The sequence below is a fragment of the Macrobrachium nipponense genome, chromosome 1 (assembly GCF_015104395.2).
Source record: "Macrobrachium nipponense isolate FS-2020 chromosome 1, ASM1510439v2, whole genome shotgun sequence".
NCBI classification, from domain to species: Eukaryota; Metazoa; Arthropoda; class Malacostraca; order Decapoda; family Palaemonidae; genus Macrobrachium; species Macrobrachium nipponense.
In genome coordinates, this window is record NC_087200.1 from 60,331,881 (window position 1) to 60,359,286 (window position 27,406).

Consider the following 27,406-nt stretch of genomic DNA (forward strand, 5'->3'; position numbering starts at 1 on the left):
GTTTCAAGAGGTCAGCCGAGCAGCCCCCCCTCCCCTATTTTTTCCCCCCTGCTCTGTGGTTAGTGGACATTACGTGGACATGAAGGAGATAGTAATGTAACTGAAATAGCATGATGTGAAGAAGCCCCGCACTAATGAACCGATTCATGTCTATTGAAGCGAAATATTAGGTTAAGAAACCCCGGAGATGGAGAGCGCCTGGCTCTGATGGAATCGCTGTAAAGGTTGGTTTGAGCTCAAGTTGAATAGACACCTCGTGAAGTAACGAGTCTGCTTTGCACTATATTGAATGAGGCAACAAGGCCTGGTGATTTGGAATTAGACGTCACTGTGAAGGTACCAAACAAAGGGAATCTGACTGGATGGTATTAATGAGAGAGATTGCGTTTACTTGGGAAGTATTCGGTGTGCTTATTCACAGTAAGCTGGATGAGGAAGCCAAGAGTCGAAAGAAAGTTTAGGCATGGACAAGCCTTTTAGTATAAAAAGGTAGGAGTTTCCCGGAGCAAATATTTGTGTTAAGGTGCAATGTGGAGCTGTGTGTGAAATTTGAAAGCCTATTTGTGTTCGCTTTTGTTGATTACAAAATGACAAGTGGCAGCGTCCACATATTATTGATGGTCCGCCTGCTACGGTGTTCTCTTGAAATATTTCAAGCTAAAACTAATGTAATTATCGGGAATTTGTAATGGAAACTAGTATATGAAATGCGCCGAACAATCGAGTATTGTGTACGACGTATAATGCTGTATAAAACCATAAGCTTTGACCTGTGGCTCTGCTGTCGCTCACCAGATCCGATAGTCCCATGCCTCTGGAAAGCGCTGCCAGATGCACGATCCATGGTTAACTTTAACCTTAAATAAAAGGAAAAGTACTGCGGCTAGAGGGTTGCAATTTGGTGTGTTTGATGGTTGGAGAGTGGGTGATCAAAATACCAATTTGCAACCCTCCAGCTGCAGTAGTGTGTGTGTGTTTATTTTTTTATTATTTTTTTTTTCCTTTTATATATCCGAGGGCGGACGAATAAAGTACGAACGGACGGACAGACAAAGCCGACACACAAGAGTTTTCTTTTACAGAAAACTAAAAGTGGTTAGAGATGGCAGGGAAGAATTAGACAGGAATACGCAGATGATGCTAGTTTAATCAGCAAAACGTCACATGGTGTTTGTAGGAGGAGGACAGGGATTTGAATAAATCTAAGGGAAACAGAAATACGTACGATCAGATAGAGAATAAAGGCCCTAGGAGAGTGATTGGTGTCACCTAGTAGGGTATACGAGTATTAGAGATGATACCAAAAGGGAAATGACTGAAGTTCCATATGCAAATGAAGCCGGGGTTAGCGAGAGTCGGCTTGGAAATGTATTTCGCATCGCCAGAGAGAGAATGGTACACGAAAGTATCAGCTGGGCTCCTGTGGGCACCGGAAGACCCGGGTCTCCTTAGATGAAAAGTTTGAGTCGGGAGGCAAGAAGAGATGAGTGGAGTTCGTTCTCACTTTTGGGATGAAGTTGTATCAGAAGTTAAACCGTCTTATCAAACGGCAGATGTATGAAGAAGAGGCCATCGAGATTTTTAATGTCGTCTATTTTGCTTTTGTATTTGTTTGTATCTTTTGTGCCATGTTATAGACCAGGGTTTTTTTAACAAGGGGTATCCGTACCCCTTTGGGGTATGAGACCCACATGCTGTGGGTATGAGACTTGATCTCTGGATATTTGTATATTTTGATTTTAATGTGTCAGTGTATACATGGGTACATTTTGTAAATAGATAACTATATGTAACTATAAATGCTTGTGATTTTCTTGGATGTAATATTCCCAGCTATTCATACCTGAAGTATGTATTAAACTAAGTACTACATTAAGTTACATTGTCAACAAGTAGGACTTAAGTAGACTTGAACGAAGGGGATATGGAACCATATTGGATAATTCATTAGAGTCCTCCAAAGGACGTGAGAATCAGTCAGTGGAGCCTCGTCTTGGAAAGTGTCAAGGTTTTAGAGTTTTAGACTAAGTAATTGCCAGTTCCTTGTACGTAGAATGTAAGTCATATACTTGAGTGCGTTGTGGTTTTTAAACTGACGATTGCATGACACGATGCGGAAATATGTTTAACAGGGATGCGAGCATGCAATTGCATGGGTTTGAACAAAGAAGACGAGAGCTTTCACGCGGACAAAGGGAAGAAAGCGCAACTCGACGCATTATGAATGCAGAGATGAAAGTTTGAATTTGCTTTCTTCGATGTGCTGAATAATGACGACTGCTGGAGCTCCCGGGATGAAGACGAGGCGATTGTCGCGGAAGCGGAAAGTAACAAAGCGCCACCTGTTGTGGAAGATATGACGGAGTGTTTTTGTCCCGTCTGCTTTTGAGTTTTACTGTTCAGCTTGAGGTGCAATTATTGTTGTAAGGTGAATGAGTGGTTCGCGTTTGCACATTGATAGAGTTTTTATTGACTGATCTTTGTTGGCCAAGCGAGCTGATGATCTTAACTCATTTACATATTCCTTTGTGTTCTTTTGTACTATCTGGACGTTTGTAAAATTTCCGCGAACAGTTTTTATTCATCAGAATTCGTTTAGGTTGCATGATTGTTGCAGGTATGAATATATGTGTCCTAAACCATCCACTGTCGTACACTAGCCCTGGGGCGGAAGAGAAAGTCAAATTCGCGCAAAATGACAGAGGTTCGGGCATCTCGTGGCAAGTTTAACAGTGGTCAGCCTCCCGGGAGTTCCTTCTGCCCTGCTTGGCGGCACTGAGCAGGGTACTTGTTTTTGGCCAAATATGACTTGGAAAATGTGAGGTGATCAGCAAATTAGAATTTTACTTACAGTTTATGGTTTGGGCAAACATTTCCTAGGAGCAAATATTGTGCTTGTGATTTGGGGGCTTCTGTTCATCTTGAGAGGTTGAAGCTTTGCAGCTCTCGCTCAATGAGATTTTACAGTGTCCCTTCGGCCCCCAGCTGCAACCCCTGTCTTTCCCTTTACTGTACCTCTTTTCATATTCTTTCTTCCGTCCTACTTTCCACCCACTATTTACGTGTCCCTTAGAGCAACTGCTTTGAGGCTTTCCGCCTGTTACACCTTATAACACCCCTTACTCTCAATTTTCCTTTCAGCTGTGAATGACCTCATAGGTCCCAGTGTGCTTGGGGTGAGCCCTCGGCCTAAATCGTATATTTTATTCTTAAAGCTTATGATAAAGTAGTGTTTGCTTTTCACAAAACCATAAATTGCCGTTGTTTTGGGGTTATTTGAAACGAGATCTCGACGAAAGATGGAGAGAGAGAGAGAGAGAGAGAGAGAGAGAGAGAGAGAGAGAGAGAGAGAGAGAGAGAGAGAGAGAGAGAGAGAGAGAGTCGCTCATTTCTTCGCTATGGATCGTTTTCGTCGCATCTCCCGCAAGAATGAAGTGACTCGACCTGCAAACTTGTTGAAAGCTTTTGCTAACCAGAGTAGTACATCTTCGTGGATTGGAATGACCTTCATGATGTATATCCTCTGCGAAGCGAAATGTAGGTCTGAAAGGATGGCGGTTTTCTCTCCTTTCTGAGTTAATTAGTAGCTAGTGAAGTTTCCATCTTTCCATTAGTGTGTTTTCGTGGGGTAATGGATGTAGTCCACGAATGCACGGATGGGATGATCATGTTATCAAGAGTTCTCTCTCTCTCTCTCTCTCTCTCTCTCTCTCTCTCTCTCTCTCTCTCTCTCTCTCTCTCTCTCTCTCTCTCTCCATTATTGACTCATTATTGACTTGTATATGTATTTAGATCACTCCTAGATAGTGACCCCACAAAAGGTTTGAACCCGGTATGAATCCACCTTTGCTGCGCGTTCAGAACAACCCCTTTGGGGATGACCGCAAAAACATAAACAAAAGACTGTAAATATCATAAAGATAATGACCCCAAGAAATGTCAATCCTAGATAACGACCTCCGAAAACTTTTGCGGGGGGGCGAGGGGGGGTTGTTTGGTCACTCTCTAGCAAAGAAGCAAGTATGTGTATATCTTGGAAGTGGATGATTTCCAGAGAGGGGGAAGTGGAATAGGGTGCATGTGGGCTAAGCAAGAACGATCCGTTCGCTGTTTATGAGGACGAAACGTCATCTTAGAACAGAGACGACTGGATGCACGATCGTGGAAGGTGTTTGGTGCTTTGTTCGTCTCATGTCGCCGCTAATGGAATGAATATGAGCAGAGAGGAGTCTCGCCGCTTCAAGGAACATGGAAGAGGGGTGAGAGTTAGGAAGGGTTAAAGGCGAACGCCGGATCAAATGGACGACATTCGGCGTCAGAAACGCAAATAATTCAGAAAATGCTAGATTTATTTAAGAGAGAGAGAGAGAGGAGAGAGAGAGAGAGAGAGAGAGAGAGAGAGAGAGAGAGAGAGAGAGAGGCGATAAAAAAGGAATAAAGGGGACGAGGAGAGAGAGGGCCCCGGACACCAGGATAGGAGGAGAAAAGGGTGACAAACAAAGGCAGAGATAAAGTAGGGAAATATGCAAAGAAGCGAGGGGAAAGAAAGATAATAAACATGATAGATTAAAGAAAAGGAGAAAGGGTGAGGGGAGACAAAGGAAACAAAGAGAAAATATGAAAATGTTATGAAATGTGAAATATGAAAGGAGGGGCGAGAGGAAAATAAATTTAAATGCATACGGATGTGCAAAGTGTTTAGGCACGACCGGTAATGGAATAGCTAAAGGGGAAGTAGGAGCTGCTATAACGCTAGCCCGCGCATTCTTGTCCTGCCCTTTGCTTGTTGTTCGTCTTGCGTCCTCCTCATCATCGAGTGAGCAGCAGTTGCGCGTTATTCCTTCCGAACTGGAAGGTGGGAAGGGTAAACAACGCAGACTTTTCTCCTGGCTCCGTCAGTCCTTTGTACATCAGATGCTCAGTTGCCAATAAGAAGTTCTGTTCACAAACGAGTTTCGCGAGGTTCACCTCGGAAATAATACGTAGCTGCTGGTTTGCTTTGGTTGTTAGTGTGTGAAACGACCCCCAAGGTTTAGGTCTCGTAGTTCCTCGTGCGCCTTTTGTCTCAGTATACTCTACCGGGCTGATGGTCCTTCACAGACGAATTAATTAGGTCACCTAGAAGTGGGGTTTAGCAATAAAATTAGAGAGAGTTCTTTGATGTCGCAAATATTCTGTCGCCTATTTGAACCTGTTGAAGGGTTGCATAGTGCGACGTGGATATTTATGATGTAGTAAGAGAAGTTGAAAATGAAAATGGGAAATGTTGATTTTGGCGTCTCATGCCATCCAAAGAAAGAGTTTGCATGGAAATCCTCTGTCCAAAGAGGAAGAGTCCATGAAGACGACGTCCCTTGCAGCAGACGTCCAATGCTGCCTCGCAGGTTTTTGTGGCTCTATACAACGAAACCAGTTATGCTCTTTTTCATTTTTGTCAGTGACGACCGCTTCTTGTAGAACCTCTTTATCCTACCCGATGACTTGGTCTTTGACAGCACCAATTCCAGAAAGTCTTCGTATTGGCTTTGATTTGATTGACCCACCTAGCAGGAAACATCGTGCTCTCATTTGATATCAATATTTAGATAGTTTACAATACTCTTAATCTTCTTGCGTATTGGAGTTTCTTACCATAGGTGAAAATGGCACCCATTTTGTGATGAGCAAAGATTGCATATGATCTCTTATGAGTGTTTCATATCTTATCTTTTGATATAAGTTTTTTCTTGCACCGCATTGGTGCTCAGTTACTGTGCATGATCACATTCGAACCTCTTCATGTAGATTTTAAACAGCAGTTACGGAATGGCTCTACGATTTCACTTATATTGAAGTGTATGGTTCACTTATATTGAAGTGCACCTAACAATAGTTTTGGGGTTAAATAAAGAATGTATATCAAGTTTCTGCCGACAAAAATCCATTTCCTTTTGTGATCAGGCTCAGAGTGGTCTTTTGATTAGCTTTTGGTGATATGATCCCATCCAGGCATCTGCTGGAAAGGTGTTCTTAATTGTAGTCCCTGGTATTGAACCTTTTAACGTCATTCCTGAAAACGACGGTCACCGAGAAGGGAGCCATCGTCCGGCTTTATTGCTTTGCCATTGGACAGCTTTAACGGCAACGCCTAAGGACGAAATGATAGTCATTGTCGCTCGATAGGCGTGACAGATAACGTCCCGTCAGAACCTGCTCTGACGCGGCCTCTTACCGAGTCAGTAATACTGACGTGCGAGCGGATGTGAGGCAGAGAGATCGCGACTTGAATTTGCCATTGGTTGTGATGTCGATCCGGAAAGTATATAGATCGCATCACGGTTACTGGGAATTGTTTATTTGGCCGGGAATGAAAAGTTTCGTCAGGGCTCCGCCGGAATTGGTTGATACGGTGATGCCGTTATATGTTTTCTCCGCGGCTGCTCGTCTGTACCGACTGTGTGTGTGTGTGTGTGTGTGTGTGTGTATTTTCCCATCGCATTCTAATTGGAGTGGAGGGTATACAGACTGTACAGGGGATTCTCATTGTGAGCCTTGCTTGCTTTGTAGTATATCAGCGGTGATATTCGCTCTACACGAGTCGTAGACTGCGTGCTATGGTTGCTATACAAATTCAAGTTTTGCTGACGTTAAAAGATTGTACAGAGCAATCATTGAAACTTTTATACATTTGTAACTTTTAATATTTTATGTATGTGTTTATATGTCAGTATATATAGACGAACTCCAATCAGTTTGAAATGTTCAAGTCGTGCGCATCTTCGAGATAAATATAGGGTGAATGTCTTGTTTGTAATGATTTTAGGGGGATTTGTTTCTACATAGCTCGAGGATTTTTCTTGTGGATTGGAGAGGCGAACAGACAGTTGATCGAGTTTTGGGGTTGAATTCCCACTTAATCGACGCAAGTTTCGAGGGCCGCTCTCATAGTCTTAAATGTCACTCGCTGGGTTTTTCATAACTTCTTCTTCCCTGCTTCTTCTGATCAGAGTATTGGAAGTTCTTTTCTTTTATTAAGTATCGGACGTATTCAGGTTCGGACTCGGTTTCTGATGTCAGAATTTTTTTCGTTATCCCTTTATTGGAAAAGCCTGTTGAATCAGAAATCAATTGTCGGTGGCAAATCCTGGGTTCCAGGGCAGAAAAAAAAGAAGAGAAAGAAAAGGCGAGATCTTGCCGTCGTAGTTGTCGTCATCTCCAGTTCTTGGCATCATTGTTGGCCGTTCCATTATTCCTTCGTATCGAACCGTGACCTTTCTCGTTTCCCAGGTGGTCCTACGGATGTACCCGGCGGTGGACGCCTCATTGATCTGTCTATAGATTCGGGAGGTGGTGTATTTCTCAGAAATTGCAAATCGTATATTTTTCGGTATGATTTTTTATGCACTTTTCGAACGTGGATACGGGTTGTACTTCAATCAAGGACTGATGCAGGCAGTATAGCCCAGTGTGGGTAGTTGACTAGTTGTTCATGTTTCGAGACCTTGATTGTGTAATCCGTAACAACTTGAAGTCGTTGGTATTAAGATGTGCGAGTGAAATAAGCCGATGGGCTGAGATGAGGGCTAATTTGCACCAGCGTCGTTTCTTTCGAGAAATGTAGTGGAATTGTGGAAAAAGGCCCTTATGATTCACGTTTATGATATTTGGTGACGTGAGAGAAAAAATTATTTCAAGAGAATCTAGGAAATACTCTGCTTGCTGTGGTCCCCACGTCAGCATTTGACTGCTGCTGCTGCTGCCACTGATGCTGCTGATGCTGTGCAGACGGGTCTCGAAGTAGTAGTTGTTGGCAGGGCTGGAAGATTGGATTGGAAATGGGCGGGATGTTGCTCTGGGTGGTGGGTGGGGGAACAAACTATTGCTTTCCGAAATCCATGTCTGGAGGGTCGGGCACGGTACCGAAAACCGATACTTTGCTAGAATTTAGAAAGAATTGCCAATACGTCGATGGCAAACAGGTTATCGGCAAATACAACGCTAAGTCAAACGTAAGGGACTTTGGCTGAGGGACGGGAACTGAGGAGGAGGAGGAGGAGGAGGAGGAAGGAGAGCCCTGGCTTAAGGTCCTTCTCTCATGTGAAGAAGAAAAGAAGAAGAAGAAGAAGAAGAAGAAGATGATGATGATGATGATGATGCTGTAGTACTATATAGTGGGACTAATGTCCCTAAGATGGGTGGCTTCAGAGGAAATGCAGCACAGGTGTCATTGCGACATTGAAAGTCCCCCGCTGAATCATGAGTGAATTTCAGGTGTGAAAGACTAAGCCAACATTAGCCTCTTTGTATACCTGCTCAGAAAGCTCGTCAGTTACACCTAAGGGGTCGTGAAGCACTCTTTGCCATTCAGAGGAAGGCTTTGCTTGCTTTCCAGTCTCTCTCTATCCAGTCTCTGCCCGACATTTTGGATCTTCCTCACCTCGCTCCTCCTGCTGCTTCTCAATTGCACAATAATAGACCTTTTTTCGCTTATTCGAGGACAGGATATTTAGGATTCAGTTATCAGAATGAAAATGTAAGAAATAGATAATTTTCTTGTTAAACAAACAGAACAATTATTTCTAATAAAATATGGCGAATTTATTTTAATGTTTGTTGGTGAAACAACTCTCTATTTGGCTAGATTTTAGTAGCACGCACTCCGAGTAAGCTGGAAGTCGGAGCACGCTTTGTTTTTCCTCAATAGTCAAGCTTTTAGTGATCCAGCCTGTCACCTACGATAACCTTTTTATATTTTTTCCATATAAACTGCTCCCAACCTTTCAATTTCCTTTGCTCAACAGACTACATCAATAGAACATAATATAGAATCTAGGCCAGAGGCCAAGCACTGGGACCAATGAGACCATTCAGAGCTGAAAGGTAAATGCTCAGTAAGAAGGTTTCGAAGTTGTCAAAGGAGGGAAACTTCAAAGCAGTTGCACTGGGAAAGTTTTCAGAGGGTGGAAATCAGATGGAAGGAGAATATGAATGGATGTAAAGTAAAATAAGTGAGAGAAGTTGCAGCTAGCGGCCGAAAGGACGCTGCAAAGACCCTTGAGTAATGCCTAGTTCCCCTTAACTTCCTCAGTCGTCTTTCCTTTCGTGTCCATTCACAGTGGACACCACTTTCGACAAGGAGTGTTCATTCGACTGACTGACTAACTGCCATTGCTTTCCTAAGACTCCATTTGTTTGTCTGGTCTTTATTTTGTCATTGAGGTTCCCTTATACCTTCAGATAACGTTACTGATGCATTTTCTGTAGTTTATCTTCACTTCCCATAGCAGCACTTGATGGTCTGGAAAATTCATTCATTCCACTGTCTATTCACCACAGATTTTTGCTCTCCTTTCGCCAACATCTCTTTTTCTTCTTCTGACGTCATCTCTCTCTCTCTTCCCTTTTTCCTGCAGTCATATTTTCTCTCCTCGATCATCCCATACACTTCCCGTTCTCTTGTAAGGTTTGTTATGCCACTGTGACTCGTACAGTCTGATCTATGACATTTACCTGCATATACAAAGACTTCATGTTTTTGCCCAGCTTTGAACTTTAACTAAATGTAGACATTACTTGCGAACCACGACCACTACTTTTTTTTCTCTATCGTCTAGACAATCTTTTTGTTTTATTCTCCTGCATACTATACATGTTCTTTGCAAACATGCAAGCATTTGTGCATTCAGACCAAGTTGTCATGAGAAACTTCCAGAAGCTGCTGTCATCTGCAGGTGGTCATGTGAACAGGCGGTTCTGCCGGATCTGCTGTTTGTGTTGTCGTTGCAGAGGTGTTCTTCGTTGCAGAGGGGGTGCTCTACGTTGCAGAGGGGGTGTTCTTTGCTGCAGAGGGTGTTTTTCGTTGCAGAGGGGGTGCTCTACGTTGCAGAGGGGGTGTTCTTCGTTGCAGAGGGTGTTTTTCGTTGCAGAGGGGGTGCTCTACGTTGCAGAGGGGGTGTTCTTCGTTGCAGAGGGACTGTTCTTCGTTGCAGGGGGGTTCTTCGTTGCAGAGGGGGATTCTTCGTTGCAGAGGGGGATTCTTCATTGCAGATGAGGGATTCTTCGTTGCAGAGGGGGATTTTTCATTGCAGAGGGGGATTTTTCATTGCAGAGGGGGATTTTTCGTTGCAGAGGGGGTTCTTCGTTGCAGAGGGGGGATTTTTTGTTGCAGAGGGGAAATTCTTCGTTGGGAGGGGATTCTTTGTTGCAGAGGGGGATTCTTTGTTGCAGATGGGGGATTTTTCGTTGCAGATCGGGGATTCTTTGTTGCATAGAGGGATTCTTTGTTGCATAGAGGGATTCTTTGTTGCAGATGGGGGATTCTTTGTTGCATAGAGGGATTCTTTGTTGCAGATGGGGGATTCTTTGTTGCAGATGGGGGATTCTTTGTTGCAGATGGGGATTCTTTGTTGCATAGCAGGGATTCTTTGTTGCAGATGGGGGATTCTTTGTTGCAGATGGGGGATTCTTTGTTGCAGATGGGGGATTCTTTGTTGCATAGAGGGATTCTTTGTTGCAGATGGGGGATTCTTTGTAGCAGATGGGGGATTCTTTGTTGCATAGAGGGATTCTTTGTTGCAGATGGGGGATTCTTTGTTGCATAGAGGGATTCTTTGTTGCAGATGGGGGATTCTTCGTTGCACCTTTGTTGCAGATAGGTAAAAGAACCAGAAGGTGAAATAAAGACCTTGCTGCAATTGTTCGAAGAATGTGTAGGAAGAAGAGCAAAATATGGAGCTGGATGTTCTTTTCCTTCGTGTTCCAGTGCTACATCTCATTTTAAATACATTATTTACGCGAAGCGTGATTAGCTGCAATAGTACACGTGATTTCTGTGTCGGTAGATCTATATTTTGTCATTCATAGTGCACATTTATTTTCTTGTATAATGTCGTACTTTCAACCAACCCTATCCAACACGAGCTCATTAAACTCGATCGGTAGCAGGTCTTGTCCACATAATTTCAGCGTCTCTGTAAGATTAGTTTGAAGATGGTTCAGGGCCGAAATAAGGGATACCAAAGGGTCGACACTCCCATGGTCCAGCCACGCATTAGGGCTCGGCAGAGTATTCCTTAACTGTAAGCGAGTACCCTTAAAAAAGGTGGACGTTATATCTTAAAAACTAATCTTAGAATTTTCTTGAAAATATTCTTATTATGTTTCCCACACCCAAATTATCAGGCGGATATTCTTTTCAACTAACCTAACCTAACCTACCGGGGCAGTACTGGCTGGTGTAATACTAGTCTACATCTCGGGAATTTGCGACCCGTCATGGGTGGAAGCAGATTGATGTGTCAAGTTACTTGCAGCTGTGTATCGTGTCCCCATATCCTTTTGAAAACACGAAACTGTCAATATTATATCTCATAACAGCTGAACTTTAGTCGCACAGCATCTGGATGATTGGTCAGCTATTGATCAACTTCTGGCTTCAGTTTAGATGATTTTAGGGGGAAAAAATCTTGGTTTGGACGTACATATGAAACCGTTGTCCGACTTAGAAGACACTACTTATTTCACAGCAATTTTGAGACGTTTCTGGATTTGTCTTAGATTTGTTGTATCCAGGTCTGGACGAGGGTTTAGCCTTTCAGTCATGGAAATAACACCTTTGTGCACTTTCGTCCAGGAGTGTCAACTGAGGGTGGACACTCCCCCCCCTCAAGACACCGATGGCCCTCCCAAGGCTTTGAAATAATAATAATTTTAACATTCACGCCAAGGTGGATCTTGTATGGCTTCAAAATGCTCCAGAATACGCACTAATTCCCTAAATTCTCGTTGGTGGGGGGGGGGGGTGAGGCGGTCGCTGTAAGTCCCACCCCACCCTTACCATGAGTTCTAAAACATGCCACCCCCCCCCCCTCCCCTCCCCAAGCAAAATCTGAATGAAATGATACCACATCGTTCGTCCGTCCCCCGTCTTCTCGTGAGTTTACAAATAAGTGTTGCAAGAAGTTAAAATAATCCAATCCATAGCTTTCCAAAAATGAATATACATACTTAATGATTGCGTATGACAGCTATGAGTTCACGAAATCCATCATCTAGTCAGCGTATTTGAGAAAATGGGACTTTTATTAGTTCAAAGTCACTGGGACTTTTATTATGAATGCTGTGCAGTTTGTCGTAAAGTTTGCTTATGATACTTATTATAACGTCTTTTCTTAAAAAGAGAAAAAAAAACTGGTTTTAAACAGTTCCTTTTAAATATAAATATAACTCAAGACAGTTGGTGATAATGTTATGCAACAATAATATATCCGCATTCCTCGCGATCAGTTTCATCTAGACGTTTCTTCCCGGCCGCCTTTTACCATCCCACTCCATGAATTAGGTAATATTTCATTTCTCCAGCTATTTTTAGACTGCCTCGCTGCCTCTTTTGTTCTGTGAGGTATAGCTGCTTATAGCATTCCTGGAACGATGCTGTCCATCGCTGGTACCGCATGTTTCTGCTTTTGATTGCATCCATTATTTATTAAAGCTAATTCCTTTTGACTGTTATTAATTTTCTTATTGAATGAAGAAGTAAAAATACTCTACACAATGTTTGTTAACGAAATATGAAAGCAAATACTTTAATCGAATAGAATTGCTTTGATTGGGCAGTTTTTCAACTGACAGAACTCGGTAACAGACATAACACTGAGCGGTTCATCCTGCGCTCCGCTCCCCTCTGCTTTTGTCTGTTCAGTCAAGAATGAAGAACCTAAGGATTATCTTAATGGCGGCGGCTGTTGGTACCCTTTAAAGAGGACAATGTTTATCCACTTGGTATCTACTTTTTGTAAAAACGCAGCTCTGAGTTTGCATAAAAATGATGAGATAAGATCCATGAAAAGCTTTCCATCTCGAGCGTTTTCTTCTCTTTCTTTCAAGAAAAACGTTAGTAGCAAAATGCCTTAAAAGACGACTGGAGAAGCTCCCTACTCGAAAGAATATCCTCAATGAAAACATGACGCTCATCGAAAAAGGTAATGTAGCCTGAATAACCAAGCCTTAATGTTTCCATCCACATGAGATAGAGCGACGCCAAAAGCAAAGTATAGTAGTTGTGGAGAGCTTTGAAAATACCAAGGTGCTTTTTCAAATCGTGCGTCTTCATAGCGGTGTATATATATTTATTATATATATATATATATATATATAGATATATATAGTATATATTAATATATATATATTATATAAAATGCATCATCTGTGCGAAAACGGTTCCTTGATCAAATGCACTGCAGTGTTTCCTGTTTTGTGAAGGCAGCTTTAAGCCTCTCGCTGTCCTGTGCATAGAAATAGAAATACTGGGGGTGATGTCGGAAGTTATTTTCTCTTTATAAGGACAATTTTAGTATGAGATAATTTGTACGAAATTGCATCTTGGCTTACGGGGGGGTTCTTTCTGTTTCAACGTGTTTTTAGTTCGATGGGAAAAAGGCTTAGAAATACTTTGGCTTTAGGCTTAGATTTGTATTTGCCGACCACGAGGGGAAGACCGTCTTTTTTTTGAAATCGTCAATGAAATGTCCCGGATGAAGAGAGGGAGCTTTCGAACCAGTGTGTAGAGGACCACCAGACATCCTCTCGTGCATCCCAAAGGCAAATGCAAATGGCTGTTGAAACTATATGATTCACAGATATAGAGAAGTCCAGGCTAAAGGCAGTATTGAGTTTTCATTTAAGGAGACAGCGCATGCGCACGGATGTGGAAGCAGGGAGGGGAAAAGTGGGAATAGGGCGAGGAGGGGAGGAGAGGCTTTAAAGCGAGGCACTGAATGGCCTGACGAGAAGAAGAGGTGCCTCTATAGACAAGGCCTCCGCGATGCAGCATTGATGCTCGCTGCTGCTGCTGCTGCTGCTGCTCCTGCTCCTGCTGCTGCTGCTGCTGCTCCTGCTCCTGCTTCTGCTTCTGCCTCTGCTTCCTAGCCATAGGAAGGGGCGGACGCCTTTCATACAGCATTTTGCTCGCTCCCACCGAAACGCTGCATAGGCCGTTATTAAATTTCGAGCGAAGGGGGGGCCTCTAAGCTGAATCGATTATATTTCAGGTGTGTGAATGCTTTGGAAATCCCCCTTTGATGTCTCCTGTGCACCGCGGCGCGAAGGCACCGTTTTGTATGGCAGGCAGACAGACCTGCTGCTGTCCGTTTGGGAGAGGCTCCTGTCTTTGAAAGATGGCCTCTTTTCATTTCCGCTGTGCTTGCATGCAATGGATGCGATGATGCACGCGCATGAAAGTTCTACGGCGTAGAGAAATAAGACCTTTTCATTCTCAAACATGAAGGTAAAGATCGGGCCAGCTGAACTACTCTCCGAGACTTTGACATGATATACGTGACTCGAAAGTCGAAGCAGCCGTGTGGATGAAGATGTTTAGCGAGGCTTTTCAGTGAGAATTTTCTCATGAACAAGGGCAGTTTTTCTTATATAGGTAATCGTGATGCAGTAGGGATCCTTACTTTTTCTTCTATGAACGTTTACTTGACCAGCTTCTCTTCGCAAGATTCTAAAAGTTCACATGTTCATGTATAAAATACTTTGGGTGCCAGGGAGTTATCATTAAAAATCCTGCCTGTCTAAACAAATTATCATTATTATATTAATGTAGTCATCCAGTTCGAGTGGATGATGTTTATAATTATTATTACATTATTATTATTATTATTATTATTATTATTATTATTATTATTATTATTATTATTATTATTATTTATTATTATTATTATTATTATTATTATTATTATTATTATTGTTGTTGTTATTGCTTCTAGAACATCTTAAGGTGTCTTGAAATTCTGACTTAAAGCAAAGGGATGAACGAGGGGGGAAGGGGGGGGTGTTTTGAAGTTCAAGCACAACACTGACGTGATGGAGTAAATTCATTCGTTTCTGTATAGAAATCTGCCTGTAAGGACGCGGTGCCCAGTAAGGAAAATGATCTAAATCTTCCATCATCTGTAAGTACAAAAGAAAACAACTAAAAATGCTTCGGTACAGTTGATTTTTCTGTTCAGTGCTTACTCAAGTCCAACGAAAATAAATCTACCTTTAGGTGGTCTCGGTATTATACTGTATGAGCCCCGCGACCCGTGAAGCTCTCAGCTGGCCGTGGTGGCCTGTGTTGCGTTACCAGACGCATGATAATGGCGAAATTTAACCTTAAATAAAATAACTACTGAGGCTTGAGGGTCGCAATTTGGTATGTTTGATGACTGGAGGATGGATGATTAACATACCGATTTGCAGCCCTGTAGCGTCAGTAGTTTTTAAGATCTGATGGCGGGCAAAACAAGTGAGGACAGAAAAAGTGCGAACACAATAGTTTTCTTTTCAGGAAACTAAAATGGATCTTGGAGCACAATTGCCTGGAAAACGTGCACCGGTTAATTGCACATTCATTTATTTTGATGATTGTGAATTGCTAATTTTGCCAATGGCAGTTATGCAAATGAGCTGCATTCGGGTTATTCAGCAACCATGTTAGTGGCGGATTGTATCTTGGCGGATTATTAACATTCGGTATATATATTAACGGTCAATTTATAATCTTACTTAGGCATTGCTTAAGGTTCTTTGCAGCGTCCCTTCTGCCCCTAGCTGCAACCCCTTTCATTCCTTTTACTGTACCTCCATTCATATTCTCTCTTCCGTCTTGCTATCCATTCTCTCCTAACACCAGTTTCATAGTGCAACTGCTGTGAGGTTTTCCTCGTTTTCACCTTTCTCAGATCTTTCTGCTCCCTGTTTCCCGTTCAGCGCCGTATGATCTCATAGGTCCCAGTGCTTGACCTGTTGGCCTAAATTCTACATTCCTCTCCGTTGCTGTAATCTTACGACCATGAATACTAGGGAGAATAAAAGCACTTTTTGTGAGGCGGTTGTGAAAGAGAGTTAGATAACTCGTCCTATGATGTCCCAAAGGCTGCTCAGGGACTTGAGGCCAATGAATCGCACTCTGCTCAGGACATCTCCTCCTGATGACACCGGGAGGAGGAGGAGGAGGAGGAGGAGGAGGAGGAGGAGGAGCCCTGCAGGCCACAGCCGCTGCTTAGGGCCAACACGAGAAATGGACATCCATTGTTGAAGCTCTTCGTCGTCTGTTATATTTGCATCCTTGCTCACCACAGAGGAAGTGCCGCTTTATTTGCTGAATGCAAACTGCTTCAAAACCGTCTGGCTGTGTTATGGATCCGTGAATATGACGGAACCTGTTTAGATAATACACATTTTCGCTTACTCGGGGAGTAAGCCCACAAACTACTTTGTTGTTGTTGTGTGGGAGGTTAGGAAAGGTCTGGAAAAGGTGTTTCGCGTCAAGTTAAAGATACAGGAATTTTAGGATGGGATATTCACGAATTATGTATTAGGATGAAAATGTAAAAAAAAAAAAAATTATTTTTAGATTTGTAAGATTTTTTAGCTTGTCTATAAGATTTTTTTTTATAGCTTCTGTAAGATTTGTTAGTGTCTATACTTTTTTTTTAGTTTCTATAAGGTTTTAATTTATTTTCTATAGGAATTTTTAGTGTCTATAAGATCTTTTTTGTTTCTATAAGATTTTTAGTCTCTATATATAAGAATTTGTAGAGATTCTACAAGAACTTTTTAGTTTATCTAAGATTTTTGTATAGTTTCTGATATTGTTTAGATTGAAGGCTAAAGTAAACTTAACGGAAACAACAGATGAAACTGAAAATGCTTTAGTCAGTGGAATCACAATGACAGTTACTGATAGCAACATGGAAGAGGTTGCGCGCCACAAACAAGGGAACGGCGTCACACCTTCAACCTCATCTCAACTCCTCTAACATCGAGGATTTCATACCCAGGCTACTCGAGCATGAGGGTTGAAGCTGGACAAGCCATTGAGGAACGATGCCAAACTGACTGAGTTCGAAGGAAAACGTTATGGTAGAGCGGAGGGCATTTGCTGACGATCATTTTCAAAGTAACCTGTATGTAGTCATTGAAGCTACAGTTTCCTGTGGTTATAGTCGTTATAGTCTTAAAATCATCCTTCATTGCATAATGAAGAGAGATGTGGCATCGTCTGTCTCGGCATAAACAGTTTATCTCACGAGGGACCGTTTTTTCACAACGGAAGGTCACCGCCTCCCCGAGCGTCCTTCGTACTTTACCAGGGGAGATTATTTTTCAATAGAAATTGTGGAATTTTCCAAGATTTCATTTCAAGTGTTTTGACTTCCGTTAGTCAGAGGAAGAACGGTTTCAGTTTTCGACTGATGGGTAATAACAAGAAATCTGGAACTTTTCCCGGAGGAGCACAGAAATAATAATAATAATAATAATAATAATAATAATAATAATAATAATAATAATAATAATAATAAAACATCAAGAAATTAAGGGAGAAAACAAGTGAAGTCAATGAAATAATGGGAATAATACACACCACTAGTATCACAGAAACAAATGACTTGGCCTTTGCAGGAGCAAGGTTAGTAGCAGAACTGATGGGGATACGAACACAAACACCACCATCACAACCAACCCAACAGAAACCAAAACAGCAACCGCCTTGGAAAAGGCGCCTGGAAAAGCAAATCATGGTGATGAGGTCTGACTTGAGTAAGCTGAAAGAGATGGCAGAAAAAAGGCTAAGAAGCAAGAAAACAAGAGAGGAACTGAATGAGAAATACAAAGTACAGGAGAAGGGACTAAACAACACAATAGATGTAAAACAGAGGCTTAGGCCAAAGCATATAAGACCGAACGGTACATGAACAGGAATAAGGGATACCAACAGAACAAACTATTCGGAACCAACCAGAAAAGACTATACAGCCAGCTAATAGGGGAAGACAACCACCAAGAAATTCCTGAAGCCGAACAAAGTAAGAGACTCTGGGAAAACATAATGGAGCAATCCGGTATCACACAACAAGCATGCAACATGGCTCCAGGAAGTTAAGGAAGAAGAAACAAGGAGAATAAAACAGATTCACTGAAATCACGACAGACGCAGTCAGACACCAACTAACGAAAATGCCCAACTGGAAAGACCCAGGCCCCGATGAAGTCCATGGATACTGGCTTAAAAACTTCAAGGCTCTACACCCACGAAAAGCAGAACAACTCCAACATTGTATCACACATCGCCATGCGCCCAAATGGATGACCATAGGAAGAACATCCCTAGTACAAAAAGACAAGAGTAAGGGAAATATAGCTAGTAACTACAGAACTATCACCTGCCTACCAATAATGTGGAAGTTACTAACAGGTATCATCAGTGAAAGGCTATAACTACCTAGAGGATACAACACCATCCCCCACCAACAGAAAGGCTGCAGAAGGAAGTGTAGGGGCGCAAAAGACCAGCTACTGATAAACAAAATGGTATGAAGAATAGTAGGAGAAGGAAAACCAACCTAAGCATGGCATGGATGGACTATAAAAAAACCTTCGACATGATACTACACACATGGCTAATAGAATGCCTGAAAATATATGGGGCAGAGGAAAACGCCATTAGTTTCCTCAAAAATACAATGCGCAACTGGAATACAGTACTTACAAGCTCTGGAATAACACTAGCAGAGGTTAATATCAGGATAGAGATCTTCCAGGACGACTCACCGTCCCCACTACTCTTCGTAGGAGTCATGATTCCCATGACAAAAGTACTGCAGAGATGGATGGTGGGTACCAACTCAAGAAAAGAGGCAACAGAATTAACCATCTGATGTTCATGGACGACATCAAGCTGTATGGTAAGAGCATCAGGGAAATAGACACCCTAATCCAGACTGTAAGGATTGTATCTGGGGACATCAGGATGGAGTTTGGAATAGGAAAATGTGCCTTAGTCAACATACAAAAGGGCAAAATAACAAGGACTGAAGGGATAAAGCTACCAGATGGGAACATCAAACACTTAGATGGGAACAACATCAAACACATACATGAGACGGGATACAAATACCTGGGAATAATGGAAGGAGGGGATATAAAACACCAAGAGATAAAGGACACGATCAGGAAAGAATATATAGAGACTCAAGGCGATGCTCAACGCCGGAAATATGATAAAAGCCATAAAAACATGGGCAATGCCAGTAATCACATACAGCGCAGGAATAATGGAATGGACGACGGCAGAACTTCGCAGCATATACAAGAAAACGATGAAACATATGACAATACACAAAGCACTACACCCAAGAGCAAATACGGAGACTATACAGAACACGAAAGGAAGGAGGTAGGGGACTACTAAGCATAGAGGACTGCGTCAACATCGAGAACAGAGCACTAGGGCAATATTTGAAAACCAGTGAAGACGAGTGGCTCAAGAGTGCATGGGAAGGAGGACTGATAAAAGTAGACGAAGACCCAGAAATATACAGAGACAGGAGAAAGGCAAGCAGAACAGTGGAATGGCATAACAAACCAATGCACGAACAATACATGAGACAGACTAAAGAACTAGCCAGCGATGACACGTGGCAATGGCTACTGAGGGGAGAGCTCAAGAAAGAAACTGAAGGAATGATAACAGCGGCACAAGATCAGGCCCTTAGAACCAGATATATGTTCAAAGAACGATAGATGGAAATAACATCTCTCCCATATGTAGGAAGTGCAATACGAAAAATGAGACCATAAACCACATAGCAAGCGAATGTCCGGCACTTGCACAGAACCAGTACAAAAAGATGCATGATTCAGTGACAAAAGCTCTCCACTGGAGTCTGTGCAAGAAAGACCAGCTACCTTGCAGTAAAAAGCAGTACGAGCACCAACCTGAAGGCGTGATAAAAAAACGATCAGGCAAAGATCGTCTGGGACTATGGTATCAGAACAGATAAGGTTATACGCGCAAATAGACCAGACGTGATGTGACGTTGATTGACAAAATCAAGAAGAAAGTATAACTCATTGATGTCGCAATACCATGGGACACCAGAGTTGAAGAGAAAGAAAGGGAAAAAATGGATAAGTACCAAGACCTGAAAATAGAAATAAGAAGGATATGGGATATGCCAGTGGAAATTGTACCCATAATCATAGGAACACTAGGCACGATCCCAAGATCCCTGAAAAGGAATCTGGAAAAACTAGAGGCTGAAATAGCTCCAGGACTCATGCATAAGAGTGTGATCCTAGAAACGGCGCACATAGTAAGAAAAGTGATGGACTCCTAAGGAGGCAGGATGCAACCCGGAACCCCACACTATAAATACCACCCAGTCGAATGGGAGGACTGTGATAGATATATATATATATATATATATATATATATATATATATATATATATATATAATAATAATAATTGGTCTCATCTATATATATATATTCACCGAGTGTCGTGACATGGTGCTCAGATGTTGTGGGTTCGCACCTCCCCAAGGCCAATGAAAAAATCGCTGGCTCTCTGTGATGATCAGCTACTGCCGCAGTGTGGGGGGTTTGCTGCGATGGGATGTTGAAACCAACATTCTTTGGGTGTTTGAATTTCAAGTCGGTGGCCCCTTTGATGTGCTTGTTCTATGTGGATAGGTTTCATCTGCCGAAATGAATGATGATAAACTTCAACCCTCACGGTAGAGTAAATTGGGTATACTGTAACGTGGTGCAACGTATGTCATCATTCTCAATTTACATGGAAGGAGATTGTCTGTATGAAATTGTTTGGTGCGCATGTCACTGTGAATATCCTCAGACGTTGTCTGGAGGGCTTTCAGTCAAACTTGGTACAAAGACGGACCATCGTGCATAGGTATCCATCCATTCATTCAGAGGTTATGTTTGGCAGTATGTCTTACACGTACGAGTACCTTCCTTGTTATTTCAGTTTTTCTGGAAGAGATCACAGGCTGCTAGTCGAACCTAAGGTGATATATATATATATATATATATATATATATATATATATTATATATATATATATATATATATATATATATTATCCTTTATTTCAGCTCGGGGAGATTGTTGTGTCGTTATTGTGTCGGTTACCCCTGTGGTGTCATCGCTAATGTTTATATGGAACGAAGTTGAACCCTTATGTATACAATACAATGCAGGAAGCAAGGTCGCCTGCCGTCAACAAGTGTGCCAGAGCTGACACAAAGGAGGCATTCAGGAATAGATAAGCGTGAGAGGAAATAGCCATTTTTTAACTGTGTCTTTGACGTCACGCTTGCTTAATCAGTGTTCAGATTTGGGGCAAAGTGAAATCGGGGCACAAAAGACCGCAGACTTTGGCCATGCTTCCGGGATAAAAGTGTCATGAGTTTTATATTTCTACCTCTGTGATATGTTCAGCATTTCACCAGTAACTCCGTCTTAGAAAGAAGTTGGCGTGGGGTCGGTAGGGAACGTGTATTGATTTGACAATAGTCACAGGGAGCTCGTTTTATTTTGGAGACGATGTCGTTAGTGATTTTTTAGCGGGTCCTATATTTTCTCATTCTTGCAAGGCGTGTGCAGTGGGTGCAACAAATGAAAGGCAACCCCTTTTAACAATCCACCGTTGCCCAGACATCGGGAGAAGAGATCCCTGCGAAGGCGACCACAAATAATACGTAACAGCCTGCGTAGTCTGGTTACTTGGTGAACAACAGCTTTGCCCTTTGGGTGATGTTCACGTGTTATGACTGCCTCTTCAATGTTCGTTGTTAGCTATAACGTTAACTCACCTATTTTTGTTTTTATCTGCTGCTGTTTTAATTTACGTTTGACTGTGCACTGAAAATGAATACCAATCATGAACTGAAGTATTATTATTAATTATTATTATTATTATTATTATTTTCCAAGAGGGGAAGTGCATTAAAACCCCCACCTGGTCCTTATGATGAATGTTTATTGCTTTTGTTAGTTACATCACAACCTTTCGTCTCAGTGTTGAGCTTTCGCTTTGGTGTTGTCAGGTGCTTCTCGGGACATATTTTCCTTACTTTTGATTTCAAAATAGCACAAAAATGTAGCGAGATTTTCCAATGGATTAGTTTAGAAATCTATTATAATGTTTTCATATTAGTTAGATGCCACGGCACCTCGTTTAGAGGTTTTTGATGCAAGGTCGTAACTATACTCTGTTTTTTTTTTCATCTGTCCACCCGCCTGTGGTGTTTTTGTATGGTAACACTGCGTCCCGGGCTTTAGATAGTTACGCTATGTGTAAGTTTTAGGTAAATAAAAGGATATCTGGGCGTACATTTGCAACTGAAAAGTGTTTTAATAATTTACTGTATGCGAATTACACCGCTAGTATTCGAAATAGGATTGCCATACAAAAACACCACAGGCGGATGAAAAAAAAACAGAGTATAGTTATGAGAAAGTTGTTTACGATATTGACGAAAGACTTACAGTTCAACCTTATGACGTTGAGCGGTTCCTGAAATTCCTTACTCGTGCTGAGTTGCGTTGAGGAGGTTTGCGTCATGGCAATCCTCATATAGCAACGTTCAAGCGTTATAACAACGATACGACGACGAAAGAAAGAGAATACAAAATAACTCGCCAGTGAATATTGGCATACGAAGGAAACGACGCGTTTCATTGAGAGTGGGAGAAGCGGAGGAAAACAGCTTAAAAACAGAGAGAAAAGGGGTCGCTCTGACAAAGGGAATAACGTCCGTAAAAAGCGATAATGTAGATATTATTAAGAACAAAGAAAGGGAGAATGATAAAGAGGGGAGAGAGGAAGCTGAAGCGAAAGATGCTCGTCCCTGAAGGGAAGTAACAGTCGTAATTAGAAAGAAGTAAAAATTGTATTGGCGAAGGAAGGGGAGAGGGATGGTGGGAAAAAGTCGTGTATTGGAATACACACGCGGGCGCTCGCGCGTGTGCAGACGGATCGGGTTATTAAAACGAGAGTACAACTTAGGGGTTGAGGTAAAGACAAGGAAATGTCAATAACTGGTGCAGAGAGAGAGAGAGAGAGAGAGAGAGAGAGACAGTCTTACTACAAAGCAGACGACACAGTCGTTTGCGTATTGCATTTTCCATTGGGGTAGAATTTCCTCTGTTCATCTGAGTCTATACTGCAGCTTTTGTGCATTGTTTCAAATGCTCTCTCTCTCTCTCTCTCTCTCTCTCTCTCTCTCTCTCTCTCTCTCTCTCTCTCTCTCTCTCTTAAGTTTACGCGCACGTTCCCCGTTGTGGATTGCTCATTGACATTTCAGCTCGATAGTTCGATGGTGGCAGTTCGATAGCTCGATATGGCGCCGTCCTTCCACCGGGGATGATGGTACTAACTCTTGTTATAGCCAGGACGGTGGAAGCGGTGCGTAATGTGGATTAAGTGACGATAAATTTAATCACTGGTTGCGTATTGATGTCTCTCTCTCTCTCTCTCTCTCTCTCTCTCTCTCTCTCTCTCTCTAACTGACCACGTAAGGGTGCACTTATCAAACGAAGATGCGAGGACCACTTGAAAGAAGCCTGCTACACCATCGCTCATCATTAATGTTTGAATTGCTCTCTCTTTTCGTTAATCTGTTACTCTTACGAATAGCACACATCATTGATAGGTCGTCTTATACAGTTGGTATCAGTTTCCTCCTCTTTGTATTCAACGTATGTGGCTTGGGTCTTAAATTGTTTTTAATTTTAGGTACAGGCTGAGTATAAATTGGCATTAAACCGACCATAACGTCGGCTAGGAGTTTGAACAATTAAACTGCTCTCCGCAGGTTCGAATGAAGTTCCGATTAATTCTTGTCTATCAATTTACATCTCTCTCTCTCTCTCTCTCTCTCTCTCTCTCTCTCTCTCTCATTCAAAACCTTATTTTTGTGATCACTAGAGATTTCGTATTCAAAACACATGACCACACGTTTGGCTGCAAACAAGATTGGATTGGTGTATGTGTATGAATATGTGTTTAATTCAATTGTATATTTGACCTGACCCCAAAAAAATGTAATTTTGGTTCGAAAGAATAAAGTAATACAGTACGCCTAAAAAAAATGTGTTGTTGCAGCAAAGTGATATTCATTTGATTTTCCAATCAGAATTATAGCCTTAAGCTTGGCATCTAGTTATGGGGAGTCCTTTTATAAGAATTCGTTGTCAAGGAGGTTATTCTCCAGTCTCTGAAAATTTCATCGGACCTCTACCCTTTGCCAAAAATTCATTTTTTTTTTTTTTTTTTTTTTTGTTTTTTTTTTTTTTTTTTTTTTTTCTTGCAAGGAAATTACTTTTAGTTGCAGGTGTGGAGCCCAGAGATGCAATGTATGTCCCACGTCATTGGTAGGTCCACCGTATATTCAGCACGTCAACACACACAATTTATTTTACTGGCAAAAGTTTTAGAATTTCACTGACAAGTGTGTCTGGTGGAATTGGGCTTCAGAATTTCCTGAACTGTTCCTTCTTGTTCATGCAGAGCACATTTATGAGTGTCAACTGAGCTGCTAAGGGCACCAGAAGAGTTCGTAGACCCAGACCTGCTTGGTTAGTAATTATTAAATGGAATGTTCATAAAATCCTCGTAAGAAGGTGAGTGAAAACCAGGACTTGGTACAAGTACTTTTGGAGTATACTTGTTCCAAGTCCTGGATTTCACTCTCCTTCTTAGGTGGATTTTATGGTAGTCTCGAGCACGTGGACTCTGGTGCTACATTGAATATATATATGTGTGTGTGTGTGTATCAAGAAACACTTCCTACGCGTTAGCAGATTGTATATACATGTTTTACAAAGGTTCATGAGCAGTCCATGTACATGTGCATGCACAACTCATTGCTCTGTTCACCTCTCTTGCACATTCACATTTCAAATATATTGTAAGGAGGACCCTCCCTTACTGTACTATCTTCATTTCATCTTTCCTGTACTGTGTACTTTCTAGGCCACTATGTTCTCTCATCACAAATGAATAATACAGACATATTGCCAAAATTGCCTCCATTCTTCCCACATGACCAATCTGTCATGAGAGGCTTATCTTGCTTTTTCACCTACATTAATATTTTTCTTTATAATTATGATTATCCTTACAACTACTATAGTACTTTTTTAACAATATATGTTCATCAGATCATGGTATTTGGTAAGAATGTAACACATGGATCTTCACGTATTTGATCCCTCCCAAAAATGATTTTAACCTGTTTTTAAGGTAAAAAAAAAAAAAAGTCCATAATTGTTTTTGAAAAAATTGTGGGTCTCTTTATATATCTGTATAAAAATGTTAATGTTTTACTTACCCTTCAATTCTAATCAGTGCAAAAGTGGTAGATTATTTTTTAAGTTCCAGTTTCCTATATTTTCAAGGTAGAGTAAACTGGGCATAACATTGATTTGTCACTTAATCAAGTTTGCATAATTTTGTAGATTGATCTGAAACAGTTCTTTAAAGAAGTCTCGGTGTTATAAAAATTGACGTGTGTTTTAGATGACCAAGTCCAAATTCTCTGGAATTTCACTAAATTCTTAGATGCTTCTTTCAGAGGTAGTGACTTTTAGGTGGTCAGAACAGTCCCTGACATAAAATATGGTACTAGTTTGCTGTTTGTCATAGACAATTGGATAGATAATTAATTATTAGTTTTCTCATGTGACATCACTTAATCTATTAAAGGTGGGTGGGTGGATGTTGTCTTAAATAAATTTCATGAATGAATTGATATTTTTGTTTTAAATTATTTTGTGAGAGTAACCTTAATTTGTATTTAGTTAACAAGATGGGTTTTCACAAATATATTGAAGAATTATTTTAAATTTTATAATTCACCCATTGCTTGAAGGCCCTCTTTTATCAAGACATTTAATTGAGCACCTTGTACTGAAATGAGAAACCACATAATGTTGGCAACATGTAGCATTTTTTTATGATAAAGCAATTGCTCCTTATTGTTATTTCAAATATGTGCAGTCAGTCCCCATTTACTGGCATCATCGGTAATGGCGATCTGATTTTACAGCGCTTGTCTAGCAACACTGTTAACTGGATCTTCAGAGCCAATCTGCACTGTTATTAGTGCTATTATTATTTCAAATGCATATGGTGTGTGGAATACATATATATGTTTTATGCCCTAAAATTTATGTCAGGCTACTTTTTCTCCCTTTCAGACACAGCGTCCTGAGCAGAGTGTTATGCAAGCTTTAGAGAGTCTTAATGATGGCCAGGTTTGTTTTTTAGTTTTCCTTTTTAGAATTAGTAAATTTTTATTGTAAGATCTATGTTCTCTCTTGTTGTAAACCTGAATTGTTTTTTGTATAGAAAGGGCATTAAGTAAATAGAACCACATACTTGTCTGACTTGACTATTATATTGAGATTTTTAGAGACTTGATCTTTGCTTCCTGTAATTTCTTTTCAGGTCAATGATTTTTTGACTGGGAAAGCGCCACTCAATCTAACCATGCGTCTTGGAGACCACATGATGCTTATCCAACTTCAGCTGTCCACTGTTTCTCCTAGTGGTTCTAGAAAAAGCCGTCTGCAGCCCTCCCATAACCATAGCCACAATCACAGTCATTCTCATAGTCATACTCATTCTCATAGCCACACCCATTCCCATTCTAGCACCCATTCTCATTCTGGAGCTCATGACCATGTTGGAGGCTCTTCCTCCCCTTCATCCACCCATACCCATCCATTAACCCCACCATATGCCCCTCATACGTCTAGCACCTCATGTTCCAAGTATTCTCACGGTTACACGCAACAGGGGTCTTCCAATGATGGCTTACCAGTGTCCTCGTCATCTGTGTCTTCATCCTCAGATGCTTTGGTAACGCCTCCAGTTTCAGCCTCTGTCATCCCTAGTCAGAGCTCACAATCTTCTTCCACCGCATCTTCATCACGAGCGGCATCTCCCTCGTTACCCTCAACATCATCATCTTTGTTTTCAACTATGTCACCGTCATCTAATTCAGCATCTCATCATGCGCACCACCATCATAATCTTTATCATCATGGTCTTGGATGTTCATCACCTTCCTCGCCGTCGTCATATTTGGCAACTCCACCTCACCATCACCACCATCATCACCATCATCATCACCACCACCACCATCACTATCGCCCCACCCCAGGCCCCCCCTCCACGCCTGTTAGCCCTACATCTTCCTCCTCCAGTGGTTCAAGTGCAAGCTCACCCTCAGGGTATAGTTTTGAAGGTGACCTTCCCATCAGAGGATGCCCCCACAGGGGAGAAGAATCTGATCCTAGAGCATCACTAGATACAAAGGCATTAGCTGAAGCAAGTCGTAATTTGACCCAAACCCTAAAACAACTGTCATCAGAGGTCCTCACTTCAAGGCCAGAGCAAAAAGAGGTAAGGTGCATCCAAGAGATGAAAGGATTACATTGAGTTGGTTGGATTTTAACAACTCATTTTTTGTCATTTTTTTTAATAATGGATAAAAAAATTGAGGATAACCCAAGCCACAATATCAAATAATGGGGAGACTATCAAATTGTGTTATATTTACCTCC

The 27,406-nt window shown here is 41.5% G+C and overlaps 1 protein-coding gene across 1 annotated transcript in view; it reads left to right on the forward strand.

Moving 5' to 3' along the window:
* Positions 1-27,406, forward strand: part of LOC135219340 (midnolin homolog) — a 244,503-nt gene that overhangs the window by 208,330 nt on the left and 8,767 nt on the right. The window contains exons 3-4 of the mRNA XM_064256016.1: positions 26,036-26,092; positions 26,286-27,245. Of these exons, the coding sequence (XP_064112086.1) occupies positions 26,036-26,092; positions 26,286-27,245 (1,017 nt within the window). The remainder of the gene's footprint in view (positions 1-26,035; positions 26,093-26,285; positions 27,246-27,406) is intronic.